The following is a 15604-nucleotide window of genomic DNA, read 5'->3' on the forward strand; positions in this document are numbered from 1 at the left end:
TGGCCGACGCGCTTCTCCTCCGGGTCAGCCTGTTCTGTGAGCCTGCTCACAGGTCGGAGGTGGTCGGCGAACACGGGTTTGACTGGCACCTCACCGTGCATCAGATAACACCGCAATGAAACCACGTTATACGCAGTGATATTTCTTTCATTGTAGTGGTAAAGAGTAATTTCTGGATATTTAAATATAATAACTGACAAATTCATTCCTTAATTTTATTGTATAACGTAAAATTGGATTATGTCTGTATAAAGATACCAGTTTAACCATAATCAAATGTTTGTTTCCAGTAAAGGGGCAGGATGCTCCGGAGTGGTCGTTTGATTTATCGGTGATCTTGGTATCAGGTCTGACAGGAAGTTTAATCAACCGCGGTGCGAACGTGCGAGTCGAGAGGAAGGTGCTCTCTTCAGCGAAAATGACTTTCAACCGGTTGCTGTCCAGGGCTGTTTTCGTCAGCAGAGGTAAAATCACGAAAAGCTGTTAATTATCGTCGTTAAAAAATTTAAGGCTACGTGATTTGGCTCGTTATTTAAAACAGTGACTGTTTGTTTTGCAGGCTGACCTTAGCTTAGCTTAGCTTAGTTTAGCATTCTGGTAGCATGAATTGGTATTGGTTTTGGCTTTATAGCTAAGGGGTAAAATAAAACATCCAAACTAAAGACTGGTAAAGTATTAGCAACTGCTTTCAACCCAGATTTTCAGTGCATGTTTTGTTTTGTGTAAAGATTAAAAAACATCTAACAGGTCATCTACTAATCACGGTTGGTGGTTCGATCCTTGACTTGCCAAATGTCCCTAAGCAAGATAATAAGCCCAAGTTGTTCTCCAATGTATCCGTTAGTGTGGATGTGTGTAGATGTTAGACAGAGTTAATAAAAAGTGCTTGTATGAACAGGGAAGTAGAAAGGCCATTCCATTTACCGTTACTTGGACTGTATGAGTACTGGCTGCCCATACAAAGACCGTGTTTTTCATGTTGTTGTGGTTTCTCATTGTTCCAGCTGGCTGCAGGTCTGCTTTCACAAGCTCCAAGCCTGATATGACCAACCCCAACTGGTTCAGAGTGGGTCTTGCTTTTGGAACATCTGCTTTCCTATGGGGCTTGGTGAGTGCATCATTTCATATGTACACCAAGGTGCTGTTTTAGAAGTAGCTCCACTGTGAGTTGATGCAGAACTGAGGCTTTGGTCCTGAAAAAGCTGATTATGTAGTTCAATCAGGTCTGAGTGCATTCGCTGTGACTTGAGTTGTATTCAGAGTGCAGCATTTGTTTGCATAGGCTCTGTGGAGTTTAATGTTATGTGAATGCAACCTATACCAATGTCACGTAACTTAGTTTGTTGGAGAAAACGTGCTAGCCAGCACATTGGTTTCAGAGTGTGTTACCTTAGTATTTGTTTCAGAGTTTAAGTTGGCTCACTTGATAAAAAAAACTCAGAGTAGGGCAGGGAAATATGGCCAAAAATAGTTATCACGGTATATATTTTGAAATTTGCCATAACGATATAATTGACGATATAACTGACGCGAGACAAAGTACTTTAAAACTCCACAACTTTATTGGTGCAAAAAAAAACATCAATGTATTTTCACTGAAACAAGCAGCTGTTTTTTATGTGCATTAAAGCTATATAAACATTTAACAGTGCAAATGCAAATTCCTCGCTGACAGTTTAACCAAAAGGCGTTTCCAGTGGAAACTGGCCGACATATCCTCAGCATAACCATGTATAACATCCACAACACTTAAAAAGAGGTTTTAATAGCGACTTATTTTCCAAAAAACACGGTAATAACGATGATCCGCTAGCACGCTCTACCAGACATTGTGCTTTGGTGTGTATCTGACGGACGAAAGCTAAACCAGTTCCACACCACTGAACCATTTTTACAAACCAGTTCTGGTTCGTTTCATTCAACGATCCGCTTTCGCCTTTCTGATTCTCTGTCGCCGCCATGCTTTTTCCACCGTGTGCGTATGAAAATAAAGGCACCGTGCATGCGCGTTTTACCCATATTCTATCGCGATATTTCATTTTCTTATCGTTGCCCAACATTGTACCGGTGTTACAGTGAAAGGTATAAAATGGCCCAGCCCTAACTCAGAGTTCCCTTCATGTCAGGGTAAACCTGCATTCTAGACTGCCTCAGACTATATGTTGTCAGAGTTTCCCTTTTATTTGTTTCTGGTTGAATTCTGTTTAATGCATCAAACTGGAAGTTTACACTCTTGACTTGCCTTTAAATGCATGTATTCATGTCAGGCAGAATGATTACAGAGTGATTTTCTTGAGCCTGAATCCTGGCTGGGCTGTTACCTCACAGTATGAAGGTTCCCAGTTTGAACCACAGCTGTGACCCTCTGTGTCGAGTGTGCGTGTTCTCCCGGTGCCTACAGATACTCTCTCTCTGGGCACTCCGGCTTCTTTTGACAATCGAAGTCATGCAAACTATTATATAAGCTATAGAACAGCGGTCCCCAAATCCCCGGGCCTCGGACTGGTACCGGTCCGTGGTGCAAAAAAAAGTTGGGGACCGCTGCTACAGGCTAAAAGCGTGACAAAGATGGTGCTTAGTGTTGTCTCTATGCTTGTCTTAATTTTACACAGTAGAGGGCAGCAATGAGCAGCAAGATTTTTTAAATTTTTTATTGTTTTTACTGTAACGTGTGTTTTGTTCTGAAGCTCGGTCCATAGTGTGTCTGGCACCTGAATTTAAGTGGTTTTAAGGATTTTTTAAAAAATAGTTCCTTCAATGTGAGTCTTACAATCAGACATTTGACAGCCATTTCTTGTAGATCTGCGGAACAATACAGGAGTTAAGATTATGATGTGACGTATTTTAAATAGGGAATTGACAAACGCACACGTAAGTGACTTGTGGCTTCTCGGCCTTCCATTTGCAGCTCTTCAAACAGCACAGCACAGACACTCATGAGTACAAAGTGAGGAATGGCCTGGAATAACCTACAAAACTCACAGGTGAGCGCCTCTAAATACTGAAATTGAAGTGGACACTACAAGTATTAAAGCTAATTTACACGATAGCGCCCTTCACAAACAACTGATAGATTTAACACTGCCTGTAAAGATGCATTTAAGAAGTAGGTTTCTAAAGTTTTTGGAACATATTTAGTGCCATCAGGTGCAGCTGACTCAAACAAGCTCTCCTCCTCACTGCCCTCGTTCATAAAGTGCTCTATAAACCGTAGCCTAGCTAGCCAACAATGTAAACTGACTTACTGCTTAAGAGACAGAAGAGTGACAGTGGACAGTATGCTAAACCCTTGTCGTTTTTTCTTTATTGCTTGGGGCAATTCAAAAGACTCTCTTAAACTGCTTTTAATGTTCCGGTCTCGTTGCTTTCCACTGCATTGCTGGTCCTGTCTGTTACCAGCACTGGCACGAGATGGCTGTAAACATGTTCTTAAATCCAACTTCACAAACAGGGCTCCATGGTGTAAATTAGGCTTTATACATGTAATGTTTCAGTTTAAATATGAATCACTGATCAGTTATACATCTTACTATTATTATTGGTGCTGTGTAGTGGTGCAACGGATCACGGTTGATCCGTAATCCAAACCGATCCCACTCCACGGTTCGGCACGCACGTGATCCAAAGATTCGAAAAAAAGTATGTGTATGTTGGCGTGGTGGGTCTGTCAAGCCATAGCTATGGTCAGCGCTGGCGGTCCAAGTGGAGGAGCAGAGGAGTTTGTGGCATTTAAGCAGCCCTTTGCTGCCCAATCCGACCGAGCTAAAGCTATTACAGAAGCTACTGCGGTGTTTAGCTGCAGACGGGAGGCCGTATTCTGTTGTGCAAAACAAGGTGTTTAAACTGTGATGGACGTGCTTGAGCCACGCTATGATATGCTGTTGTGCGTCCACTTTAGTGGCAAGATTGTTCCGAGCATGTATGAGCAGGAAAAGTTTAAAGTTATGGCTGAGCTGTCCCAGGCATCTTCTGTTGCCCAACTACAAACGGGTGGAGCTCCAGGGCAACGGAAAGCTACGTGACCGTGACCGCTCGTTATATCACAGCGATGTAATGAGCGGTGTGTATTATTGTAGGGTCTGCCTTACAATATAAAGCGCCTTGAGGCGACTGTTGTTGTGATTTGGAGCTTTATAAATAAAATTGAATTGAGTGGTAGATACAAAGCCCTATACTGCACTATATTGAACCATAATGTTTTTTAATAATTGTGTGGAATGAGTGTTGAGTTGAATGTTTTTAACAGGCAAAAAAAACTTCAACAAGTAAATAATTAAATGTTCAATTTTTGTCTTTTTTTGCCGATCCGAACCGTGAGGCTTTTGATCCGTTGCACCACTAGTGTTGTGCAGTGTGATGATATATCTAATTGTCTCTTTTCCTGTCCAGGAGGTTGTTGGTGTTGGTCTGCTTCTTTCTGGTTTGTCTCGTCCCCATTTCTCAACGTGGATTACGTGTAAATAAAAACATTTATCATGTGAACGTACTTGACTCGCAGTCATTTTGTACATGTTGAGTTTGTTTAGATGCTACTCCCAGCAGCACTCTCATACAGTGTAGTTTTGTTTTGGTTTTGAACGTCTGCCTGAGCTGCATTCGTTCTTAGAAAAACACTGAACACAATGAAGCTTAGAAAGTAAAAGGTTTGAAGGAATTTAGCCAACATAACGGTGTTAAGACGACATTTTATTCACTTCTTGAATTCAAACCTAAAAACAAACATGGGATTGTTTCAGTGTAAAGTTTGAAGGGAAACAAAAATGTCCCTGCAGCAGTTTAGTAGGTTGTCTGAGCTCATGTCCTAAAGCAGGGGCGTCCAACGCCAGCCCTCGAGAGCTACTGCCCCCAGCTTTTAGATGCATCCTTACTCCAACACAGCTGAATCAAATGTTTGGATTACCTCTTCAGCATGCCGTCAAGTTTGGCAAAGGCCTGGTAACAAGCCAATCATGTGGTTCAGGTGTGTCGGAACAAGGATGCATCTAAAAGCTGGGGGACGGTAGCTCCCGAGGGCTGGAGTTGGTTTATCGGTGAGTAGAGTACAATAGTTTAAACTGATCTCTGATTTATTTTATTTTTTTGAACTGGTGAAAGTAGTTCCATTGTGTAAAATAACATACTTCACTAGTTGGAAGCGATCTGTACTAAGCCATGCTAGCAACCATGGTTCATTTTTTTCTTTCCATAGTTATGTTGTTATGTATTTGTTTTTTATTACCGTGTGGTGGGGGCGTGGTCTGCGGTGCCGCTGCTGGGGAGCTGAGCTTTCTCCCCTTCCACCAGCAGCTCACCCACCTCAGCCTGGGCCGGAGGTCAGCGAGTGGGAGGGACCTGCCATGCCGTCACTGGAGGTCGGGTCCTGCCAAGCCTGAGGAGAACTGATGGATCGATAGGCAGTGATGTCATACCTGTTGATGGCTGCAAAGGTGGCCCAACCAGTTATTAGGTTTAGGGGACAATCACTCTTTCACACAGGGCCACGTCGGTTTACATCTTTTTCCCCTTAATAATAAATACCTTCATTTAGAAAGTGCATTTTGTGCTTACTCGTGTTATCTTTGTCTAACATTTAAGTTTGTTTGATCTGAAAATTATGACGACCTGGGGTAGAAAGACACTGAAGTCTAACCCAACACTAATGTGTACCAGTTACCATAACTTGTGTTTCACTGAGGGTTAATTGTGCTCAATACTGGCATGTTGAATATAAATAACAAACATGTTTCAGTTAACCAGTATAATGAATCAGAAAATAGAATAATAGTGATTCTAATAACATGATGAGGCTATAGAAAGACAGAGGAGGTGTGGGTGGACATCAGACAGCAACGTGACTGAATGACCAAAGTGTGAAGATGTGACATCAGTGAAAGACGGGTTTCTGGGTTCTTCCCACTTGTATAGATATCTATTGTTTAGTTGATTGAATTATGTTTTTTAATTAGTTTGAGTATTACTATTTGGTTTGATTTTGCTTTGCAGCGCTCCTGCTAAATTGCTTTGAAAACATTTCTTGCAATTAAAGTCGAAATTGTGGACACTAACTTTTTACCCTTTTGTGAAACAGTAAAAGTCTGAGTGTTATTCTTTATTAGTGCAAAGAGCTCTTACAGGCTACCCTGGCCATTATACATTAATCTTTCCTGCGAGCCTGCCAATCAACAGGGAGCTACCATTAACAGGTGGGACTGATAAGGTTTGACCTACAAGGCTACTCAGGTTTCTCCTTATCCAGGACAGACACCTGGACAGTTTCACGGTAGTTGGGACTGGGCGAGTCCCCTCATCCACATCGACTCCAGCTGAACTCTGAATGGGAAAGAGCCAAAACAGATTTCTTGTATTGGAGTTGTGGGCCCTGCAAATCGACATCCAGGGTGTTACTTCCACTACAGACGCCTCGGAAAGAAAAATGCATTTTTTTCTACTGTGTTTGCAAAGATGTTTCATTATACTGAGCAAACAGCTGCTCAGTGGTAGCAGAAGAAAACAACTTTATTACAAATATTTTAATCAGCATCATTTTCATGGTTACCTGAAGATAACTTGAACATCTACGCCCATTTGCATGAACTGAAGATAGCAGCCTTTACCGCGAGATCTTTAATCTGGTCAAAACAAAACAACATACTCAAATTGATAAATCTGCATATGCAACATGTGGAAAGCAGAGAGTAAAATATTTAAGCAAATCTAACCAGTTGACGTAAAAAAAAAAATAAAAAAAAGAGTTAACCTGGAACATTTTTGATGAACTGAGAGTTTTTCTGGTGATTTGTGAAATATGTGTGTCAATTAAATATTACAGTGATATTAAAACGTGGTCTGTAAATGTTTTGTTTGTGATCTCTTCCTGTCCAAAGGGAGTTTTTCCTTCCCACTGTCGCCAAAGTGCTGCTCACAGGGGGTCATATGATTGTTGGGTTTTTCTCTGCATGTATTATTGTAGGGTCTACTGTACAATATAAAGCACCTTGAGGTGACTGTTGTTGTGATTTGGTGCTGTGTAAATAAAACTGAATTGAAAAATTGAATTTTGGCTGACTACAAATATTTGTGTTACATTAAACCAGACGACGATACAATTATTCACTCGAATTGGGAGAGGCAAGTAAGTTTTACTTCACTACATGCACTCTGTGCAATGCTAGTTTTAATTATATAAATACCCCCAAAATGTAACTGTTTCCTTAAAACGGTTCATATGCTGACTAATCTTCTGACTGTTCTTGGCCACAAAACACTTGAAACCATCAATAACGATCACAACATGAATAAATGTAGGTTCGAGCAGAAACAATAATTTCAGTTTCCACAGCAGAAGTTTTCTGCATAAATCAAGGACAATTTATTTACTGAGAAAAGTTTACACATACTGCTAATTATGTGGGCAAAATATACATGTGCATAGTCAATATTTAAAAAAACAAAGTGAAAGGTTATTTGCAGCCTTTTACAAAGACTGTCTTTTCCAAAATATCATTTAAGACTGGATCATATTTGAAAGGATCTGTTGTTTACCATGAAACAGAGACAAATATTTCTCCTCTAAATTCCTGAATTATTAGTTGAGCTTATTGTTCGTTGAAGAGACACAAATCAACCTTTTGCCACGGGACTAGCATTCTTACAAAAATATGTCTGACAACTGGCATTTCTTCACAACAAAACAGTAAAGAAAAGACTGAATATGAAACTTATATCTCACTTGTGGCGATTCTCCAACAGATCACTTTAGGCCAGATATTACAGCAAGAAAGGGTTTAGTCTCTGCTCACAAGACGGAAATATCACAGGAAAAAACTGTCCAGGACAGTGTGGGTAAGAAAACCTGTGATATGGAAAGGCAGTGTCCTATCCACAAAAAGCCACATCCCCTCAACCACTGTGGGGCGTCACAATAAATCTATTAAGGAGTGTTCCTTAAGCACAGCAGTATTTGTTTTTAAGTTCTGTGTGAGCGGCCATTGTGTTTCCATCTCCTCCTGTGTTTTCCCATGCAGTTCCACCCCTGGGCAGGACCTTGGACACTCTTACTGACCTATTTCTCATTAAGTGACAATCAGCATGGCTGCATTTAAGACCGGCACGGTCATCTCTTCTTCACTGGTCCAACAGCTATCCGCGCTGGATCTCATCTCAGGTTGGAAAAAACTCTGAACCCATCCACAGCGCCACCATCTTCACAAAACTGGACCTGTGTAACCCCCACCATTCCACATCAGAGGGGGGCGGTGAATGGAAAACAGCCTTTAATATACCATTGGGTCATCCCATTCATAAATGCACCAGCAGTTTTTCAGGCACTAGTGAATGACATTCTCAGAGACTTCCTAAACCTTTTCGTGTTTGTCCAAGGATCTCCAAGAGCCTCAAATCCATGTTCACACTGTGCTTGAGTGGCTACTGGAAAATCATCTGTATGTAAAAACAGAGAAGTGCGGGTTCCATTCACCATCCGTCACTTTTCTATATTCTGGCAGGGGGACAGGTGAAGACAGACCCTGTCAAAATCCGAGCAGTCGCTGAACGTCCCACTCCTTTCACGCGCAGCCACCTTCAACATTGAATTCTGACTTGTAAATAATGGAATTTGAAATAAAGAGGTAGGAACAGAAAAAGTGTAAACTTCATCCTACTCAGAATCAGAATTGAATCAGTTGTAAAAGTCAGTGACGATATGATATCCATCCCTAGTTTACAGATCCACTGGTACGTATCCATATATAACAGCAGGGCTGCTGAACATCAAATGGCCAGCAGGTGTCAGCACTTGAGCTGTTAAACGGCGCTTCGTGTGCGCTGCCTTTGGTGAAGCAAAGCTCCCGGGGCCTTATCACACCATCACTACCTGGTTGTATACTCATTCTACTCTCTTCTCTCATTCTTCTTTTGCACACCACTTAATTTTAAATGCGGCTGCACTGACGAACTACTCTATAAGACACTCTTAAAAACAAATTGTTATTGCTATACAAATCATCACAAATTATCCACAAACGACATAGAGCAAGATCCGGAAGCACAAGTAAATATTTCCCTCCATACCACAAACATGAACTATGAAAAATGTCTGAATATAAGAACCCTTTCTGTTGACTTTCAAGTGTCTTTTATTTATGTAAAACGGAAATCGACCAAAAGTGCTTTAAAGACAGACACATTTACGTTCCAGATTCCAAAAAACTTGGTTTTGGTGTGTTTTATTGTGTTGACTAATTATTTTGGGAAGTAATAAACACATTTATTTAGTTGGTATTAAAATATATTCAGAATTTGCTAATTAATGTTTTGTTTTGTTTTTTATCTTAAATGATGACACACTGCTCTGCCCTGTATAAGCTCCCTTTATAAGTTTAAGGTATTGGCAATACTGGTCCTCCATCACGATTTTAAAAAAATCTCACACGCTGCTTTTTAGTGTTTTTTGTTTGTTTGCGGGTTTTTTTTTTTTTCAAGGAAGAACGTCGACTTGACGTCACGGCGTACCGTGCCCTGACCTGGCTCGGTTGTGGCGAAGAGGCGGCGCGCCGGAAAGCTACAGGATAGCACGAAGGAAACACAACTTTGGGGTTTGTGTTCAAGAAAAACATTTATAGGCGTCTGCGAAGCGATTTCCGAGTAACGAAGACCCGCTGCAAACATATTTTTATGCAAGCGAAGTAAGCGTTTTGGCCTTGGTTAACTTAGCAAACATTGGGCCCAGCTAGCGCTAGCCGTGGAACTGACTTTTCATCAGCAAAAGCAAAACAAGGTAAGGAGAGAAAACTCGAGGCATTAACATGTCAACAGATTCTGCTACCGACCAGTGCACACTGCACATGTCATATTTGTTATAGAATTTACCTAGCGCGGGTATAAAATGTATAATAAAAACGATGTTCATGTTGGCTAGCTATCTGCTAAATGGACTGGTTCTTATATAGCGCTAACTGCTCAACAACTCCCCTTAATGCTAGCTTCTGCTAAACAGTCGTGATAACGCAATAAGAAAACGTTTTTACACACAAATAATGCCGCGTGGACAAAGTTACGAGCAACATTAAGTAAGATGGATGAGTCTTTATTGGAAACAGCAGAAGCATTAGCTAACAGGTTAGCTGTAGAGGTTGAAGCTTTAAGACTCGGTGACAAATAGCGGCGCCAACCTACTCAGGAAGTAAACATCAGCCTGCGTGCTGTGAACGGTCATTGTCTGATCTCCTCACACCAGCCGGTCGTGTCAGACCTGACGGACACAGCTACTACTCTGGACTGCTACTGTTGTGAAGTGCTCATATTGGAAGTTAGCCCACAGCACCGACTCGTTTATCCTGTCCTCGGAGCTGTGTGTGTTCGGGATCTTGGCTGTGTAAACAGTGCACAGGCAGAAAAAAACTCCAAATGTCAAAAGTTGCGTTTAAAAGTAAAATAAAGTTGAAACTCGAATTTCTGCTAAACATTTAAGCTTCTCATACAAACTGAGCAACTTAAAGGTTTTGACTTTATAGAGCTGTAGTGCTCAGGCTAAGTTAGGTTGCTACTGTCTGCTACTCACAACCATAAACATTACTAATTTATCAGTTTGAATGTTAAATAAATATCAGGCAGATGAATCCATCCACAATTAATAAGTCAGTTATAAGCTGTATAATTGAAGCACGGTCTGAGACTAAGTCAACAGCTCATCTGCATATGTTATTACAGCTCTTACTTCTGGAGCCTTACTGCAGATTTCTCGCTGTGTAAAACAAACCGCGGTGGCTGGAACAGCTGCAAAGTTCGCTTTTCTTTTCTTCATGTCGGAGTTTGTTGATCGGAAGCTTTGATGAAGGACTCCCGCTCGCTTTTCCCAGTAAAAGTTTTAATGGTGATCACAGGAACAGCGCTGCTGTTTTCTGTCACTCTACCCGAGCTCAGCGTGTCGGTAGCGGCTCCGCCTCTTTGCTCTCCGCGGTGTGTAAACAGACTCCACGTTAAACTATGCCAGCGTCATCATCACTGCTGCTGTTCTGTTATCAGTGTTTCTGTTGTGAAACGTTTTATTCACACGCTGCTCATGAATGCTTTTGTACTGCAGGTGTGCTTTTAGTCGCAGATGTGGGTGAAACGCTGGCGTTCATGTTGACATTGAAGCGCTACAGAGCTGTGCCTTAAACGAAGCATCCAAGCAAAGAATTTGTCCAGAAATCATTTTTATGATCGAATAATCCCAGATACTCTGAACTGTTGCAGCCCTGAAAATCACCAAAATTCAGTTTAATGAAAGAGATTTCATCCTTTATAACCACAATGTTAAAAGGAGAGCTGTGGTCAGCGTGGGCTTCTTATGATCCCAACCCTGTACAGATGCAAACACTTAGGATGGGGGAAAAACATCAGTACAGTATCTTATCGTGATATCTTGTATGCTGATATTGTATTGACACCAAATATGATATATTATTAAGTGAACTCTGGGAATACTCTGAACGAGAGGGCTCATCTCATCTGATAGGAGGCAACCTTTTTTTAAACAGTCACAGTTTGACTTGGACTGACTGCAGTCACTCAGAGAGATTGTTGAAAGCTTGCAAATAACGTCTGTGTGAGTTATAAATACAGACAGATTGCCAACATGTTGTCATCAGTCTCAATGAGTCTTTAATAATAAGGACAAGTCGTGGGGACACGGCTCATCTGGCTGCCAGCTGTTAGTATTCTGGGTATAATCCTATAAAACAAGAAGGTTGCCAACAACAAATGTAATAGTTAAATGTGAGTTTCTGTGTATGTGGGCACCAACCCATGATTTTCACTGATTCCCCCCTGTTATTGCTGTACTACCAGGAAAAGATTGTGTGTAGTGGCCAAACTAAAATCCTATAATTGCAGAAGAACTCCATCCTTTATGGCAGGTTTCAGTGACAGTGGTCATTATGCTTAACAATGTCATTTTGCAGCAAAAAAAACAAATAGCCTTATCTTATTCAGTAAAATAGATATTGATAAAGTTTAACTTTGCATTTCAAAAAGTTGATAAGTCGCAATATGTAATTGCAAAGTTACAAAATAAAAAAAAATCTCAATTGTATCATGAAGTATTGCAATAATTTGTTTTTGTTTTTGCAGGAATGAGTGATGACCTCTGTGGTGGTGTCAGATGGTGGTGGGAACATAGTGGAGTATGTGACTGTGGTGGAGGACCCCCAACAGGTAAATGCTTGTATCAACATTGTGGCCATATTTGTTATTTTTGAATGTGTGTTTTATAATGTAATTATGTTTGTGTTTGACCTCCACACTCTGCTGACAGTCGACGAGTTAGAGCACTGTGATTTGATGCAGTAGGAGTGTTCAGCCCATTATCTCCTTTGTTATGAGCTTTATCAGTCAGTGTGTTTTAGCCGGCAAATTCAAAGTATGAAGTTGGCCTCTACAACTGTATTTCGGCTTACCTCCGGGGATTTCTGGTCCTCCTGTGTCAGATGGCTCAGATGGGGTGCCACGCTATCAGAACAGCCAACCTTGCTCCGGCGCTGTACATCCTTCTGGCCAGATGATCTGATTGGCTGCTGGCTTGGCTTTGCATTGTGATTCTGTTTGCCAAACCTCTGACTTCCTTATTTAGTTTTCCCTTTGTGGATTAATTCGGAAAACCCAAAGTGGAGTATTTTACATTCAATTAACTAAACTAGGATGGATTACCAAAACAGAGTGACTAAACTGAGTTAACTGGCATGGGACTGAGCTGGCCAGAACTTTTGTTCCTATTTGGGGTTGTTAATATATTGTTTCCCTTATGAACCGGTTTTTGTTTTTCTATCCCACGGTCTGTTAGAAAAACTCAGATCATGTGACTCAGTAACACATGACACCTTTATCGTTTCATGCATAATTTGTTTGAGCTTAGTGATTAACTTGATTTCCAGAAATAGTTCAAATCACTACAACAGTGCAGTGAATTCAGCACTGAACTGCAAGTAAAATAGAACCTCAGCTGTGTTTGAGCGTCTTCAGCTAATAACTACACATTTCCAAAATGACACCACTTAACAGCATGGTTGGTAATGCTAACAGCCAAGTAGCATAACATTGTGTTAACAGCTGGGAGGGAACTATGCTGCATTCAAGAAGAGTAAAGAAATATCGAGGAGAAAAAAGCGAGACTGGATATGCATCAGAAGTAACATTTAGCCAAAAGGAGAGCTCAGTCTGCTGTTCGAAAGGTTCAGGTTTTCGTGTCTCTTGAGGCTGTTATGTCCTTCATGAAATCCAAATAAAGCTTGTTTGAAAGCTGTAGAAACATTAACACACTCCATGAAAAGGAAATGACATAAAACTGAAAATCAGAACAGCCAGCCTGCTAAAGATGGACTCCAAACACTGTTTGAAAAATATGCTTTGCTAACAGGAGACGATTTATTGTTTTGGTTATGTGGATTTATTCTGTTTATGTTCTCTTCATTTTTATGGTGCTAAGAAAATCTGTTCTATATTATGGCTGCAACGATTCATCGAGTATTTTGAATATTAAAAAAACCTCAAATTCTTCGCTTCGATGCTTCTTTAACGCACAGCTCTGTAGCGCGCCGCTGTCTCCATGGAAACGTGAGCCACATTTGCAACTAAAACAGACGTGCAATGCAAACGTATTTAGGAGCAGCGTATGAATCAAAACCCTCCAGGTTTAAACAAAAACAGCAGTGATGATGAGGTTGGTGCAGTTTAATGTGGAGCCAGAGTCTGTGCACATGTCACGAAGAGAGAAGTGAACTGATACAGTCTGTGTCTCAGGCGTCATACATTCAGGCTTCAGTTGCAATAAAGTCTCTAAAAGCAGTAAAAACAGTCTTTTTTCATCTGTCAAACTGTGTCTACTGTGAGCAGCAGCCTGCTGAGGAGGAGGAGGAGGAAGAAGTGGTTCAGCAGGAAGTGGATGCAGTGATCATGGAGGAAGAGGTGGAAGAGGAGGAGGGGGTGGTGCTGCAGGAGGAAGGCTGTCCTGCAGTAATTGTAGAGGAGGTGCCCAGCGCTCAGGTGGAGGAGTGCTACTCTGCTCAGGTGTTGGTCTACGATGATGAGACGTACCTGATGCAGGATGTGGCTGAGGAGCAGGAGGTGGTCACAGAGGTGACGGAGACTGGTGAGTCCTGAGTGATGGCTTCTCTAGAAAAATGTCGTGTTTTTCTGTGTGTGAAATCTGTACATGATTGAAGTAGGAGGTTAAAAGAAGCTTAATCCATTATTTCTAAATTCTTTTTAGACTTCATTTATTTACTTATGTATTTATTATTTATTTGATATTAAATAGAACTGAAGCTCAGCTAACTGAAACCTGCACGTTTTCTGGCCTTGGTAAGAGATCAGAGGCCTGTACTGTGAAGCAGGATTTAGTCTTATCCAGGTGGCAAACTGGGTTTTCTGTACCACGGAAGTGGTTCACTTCTTCCAAAAGTAAATCACTATCTTGCTCTGGAGGAAATCAGGTTTGTTTGTGTTTTACTTTTTGTCTTTTTGTTGGCTGCAAAAAACCAAATCTATGAGCTTTAACGTGGTTCAGGTAACCCTGAATTCCCCTCAGTTATCCTTCCTTTGATACACTGTGATGCACTGAGCGTTTCTCTACTCAGTACATCTGTCTTCCTCCCCATCCAGTCATGGCAGGTGGTTGCCCCACAGTGAATCTGGCTCTGCTGGAGCTTTCTTCCTGTTTAATGGGACATTTTCCCTCCCACCATCACAAAGTGCTTGTTTTATTTGTTTTATTTTTGAAGTGTTTTCCCCCAAATACTTTAGATTATCTGGTTACTTTATACCTTTCAGTATAAAGTGCCATGATTTATGTTGTAATTTGATCCTGTATAAACAAACCTGGTAGTACAAACCCATTTGCTTACCAGAAAGTTGAGCTTGTGTTGTTGTAGACTGCCCTCTGCTGGCAGGAATGATGCCCAAGTCTTTTAGTCAGATTGCAGGAAATGGGAAAGAAGGAACAGACAGCTTGCACAGCCCGAAAGCAAGGAAGTAACACTTCATATTAGTTGAGGTTATGTTGTTTGTTTGGGTTTTATTTCCCCTTTTGTGGTTTTTTTTCTTCTCCAAGATGAAATTTCTGTAGTTATTTAAAATGATAGGGCTGCTCCCAGCCTGTTTCTAGCAGAGGTGTATGTACTGACAGTCGGTTTCTCTCTGCAGTGGAGATGTCAGGTCACGACATGGTGTGTTTCGACAAAACGTTTGAAGCCGCTGAAGCGCTTCTGCACATGGAGTCTCCCGGAGGAATGCATAGTGAACGCAGCACAGGTAAACAGGCTGATGAATGACAGAATCTGTGTCACACAAAGCACTACATGTGTGACTTATGCAACTTACCTGCAGTGTCCATGAGGGTGGTGCCATATCGGATTGTGTGCAACAACACAGGGATAAATGTTTAATCAACAGAAAAGTTTCATATCATGATATCAGTGATATAGCGATGCTTTGGTAAATGGACTGGTTGTTATATAGCGTTTTTCTACTCAAAGAGCTTTACACAACTTCCCATACAAGCACTTGTTCTAAGTACTTTCTGTTTAACTTTTCCACACACACATTCACAGTACGATGGATGCATCGAAGAGCAACTTGGGGTTAGCATCTT

At 41.1% G+C, this 15604-nt stretch overlaps 2 protein-coding genes across 4 annotated transcripts in view; both read left to right on the forward strand.

The window, feature by feature from the left end:
* The first annotated feature begins 24 nt into the window (after positions 1 to 24).
* On the forward strand, positions 25 to 9690 carry ndufc1 (NADH:ubiquinone oxidoreductase subunit C1). Of its 2 annotated transcripts, none has more exons than XM_014340931.2 (5): positions 25 to 158; positions 291 to 464; positions 1005 to 1108; positions 2909 to 2984; positions 5287 to 9690. In XM_014340931.2, the coding sequence occupies exons 2-4, from the start codon at positions 419 to 421 to the stop codon at positions 2966 to 2968; spliced, it is 210 nt and encodes a 69-aa protein (XP_014196417.1). In that variant the 5' UTR covers positions 25 to 158; positions 291 to 418; the 3' UTR covers positions 2969 to 2984; positions 5287 to 9690. The 2 variants fall into 2 exon arrangements, with proteins under 2 accessions (XP_014196417.1, XP_005945001.1); XM_005944939.3 differs by lacking the exon at positions 5287 to 9690 and adding an exon at positions 4390 to 4482.
* elf2a (E74-like factor 2a (ets domain transcription factor)) overlaps positions 9512 to 15604 on the forward strand; it is a 13523-nt gene continuing 7430 nt past the window's right edge. For both annotated transcript variants that reach the window (XM_005944934.3, XM_005944935.3), the window contains exons 1-4: positions 9512 to 9754; positions 12091 to 12174; positions 13849 to 14104; positions 15157 to 15264. In XM_005944934.3, coding sequence (XP_005944996.1) covers positions 12100 to 12174; positions 13849 to 14104; positions 15157 to 15264 — 439 coding nt within the window. In that variant the 5' untranslated portion in view covers positions 9512 to 9754; positions 12091 to 12099. The remainder of the gene's footprint in view (positions 9755 to 12090; positions 12175 to 13848; positions 14105 to 15156; positions 15265 to 15604) is intronic.

The sequence above is a fragment of the Haplochromis burtoni genome, unplaced genomic scaffold (genome assembly GCF_018398535.1).
Source record: "Haplochromis burtoni strain Fernald_Lab_line unplaced genomic scaffold, NCSU_Asbu1 Contig_413, whole genome shotgun sequence".
In the NCBI taxonomy this organism is placed as follows: Eukaryota; Metazoa; Chordata; class Actinopteri; order Cichliformes; family Cichlidae; genus Haplochromis; species Haplochromis burtoni.

Excerpts from the sequence above, each read along its gene's own strand:
- ndufc1 (XM_014340931.2), top strand. The coding sequence starts at position 419 with ATGACTTTCAACCGGTTGCTGTCCAGGGCTGTTTTCGTCAGCAGAG. Across the intron at positions 465-1,004 it reads GGCTGTTTTCGTCAGCAGAG|CTGGCTGCAGGTCTGCTTTC; the intron begins GTAAAATCACGA and ends TCATTGTTCCAG. Across the intron at positions 1,109-2,908 it reads CTGCTTTCCTATGGGGCTTG|CTCTTCAAACAGCACAGCAC; the intron begins GTGAGTGCATCA and ends TTCCATTTGCAG.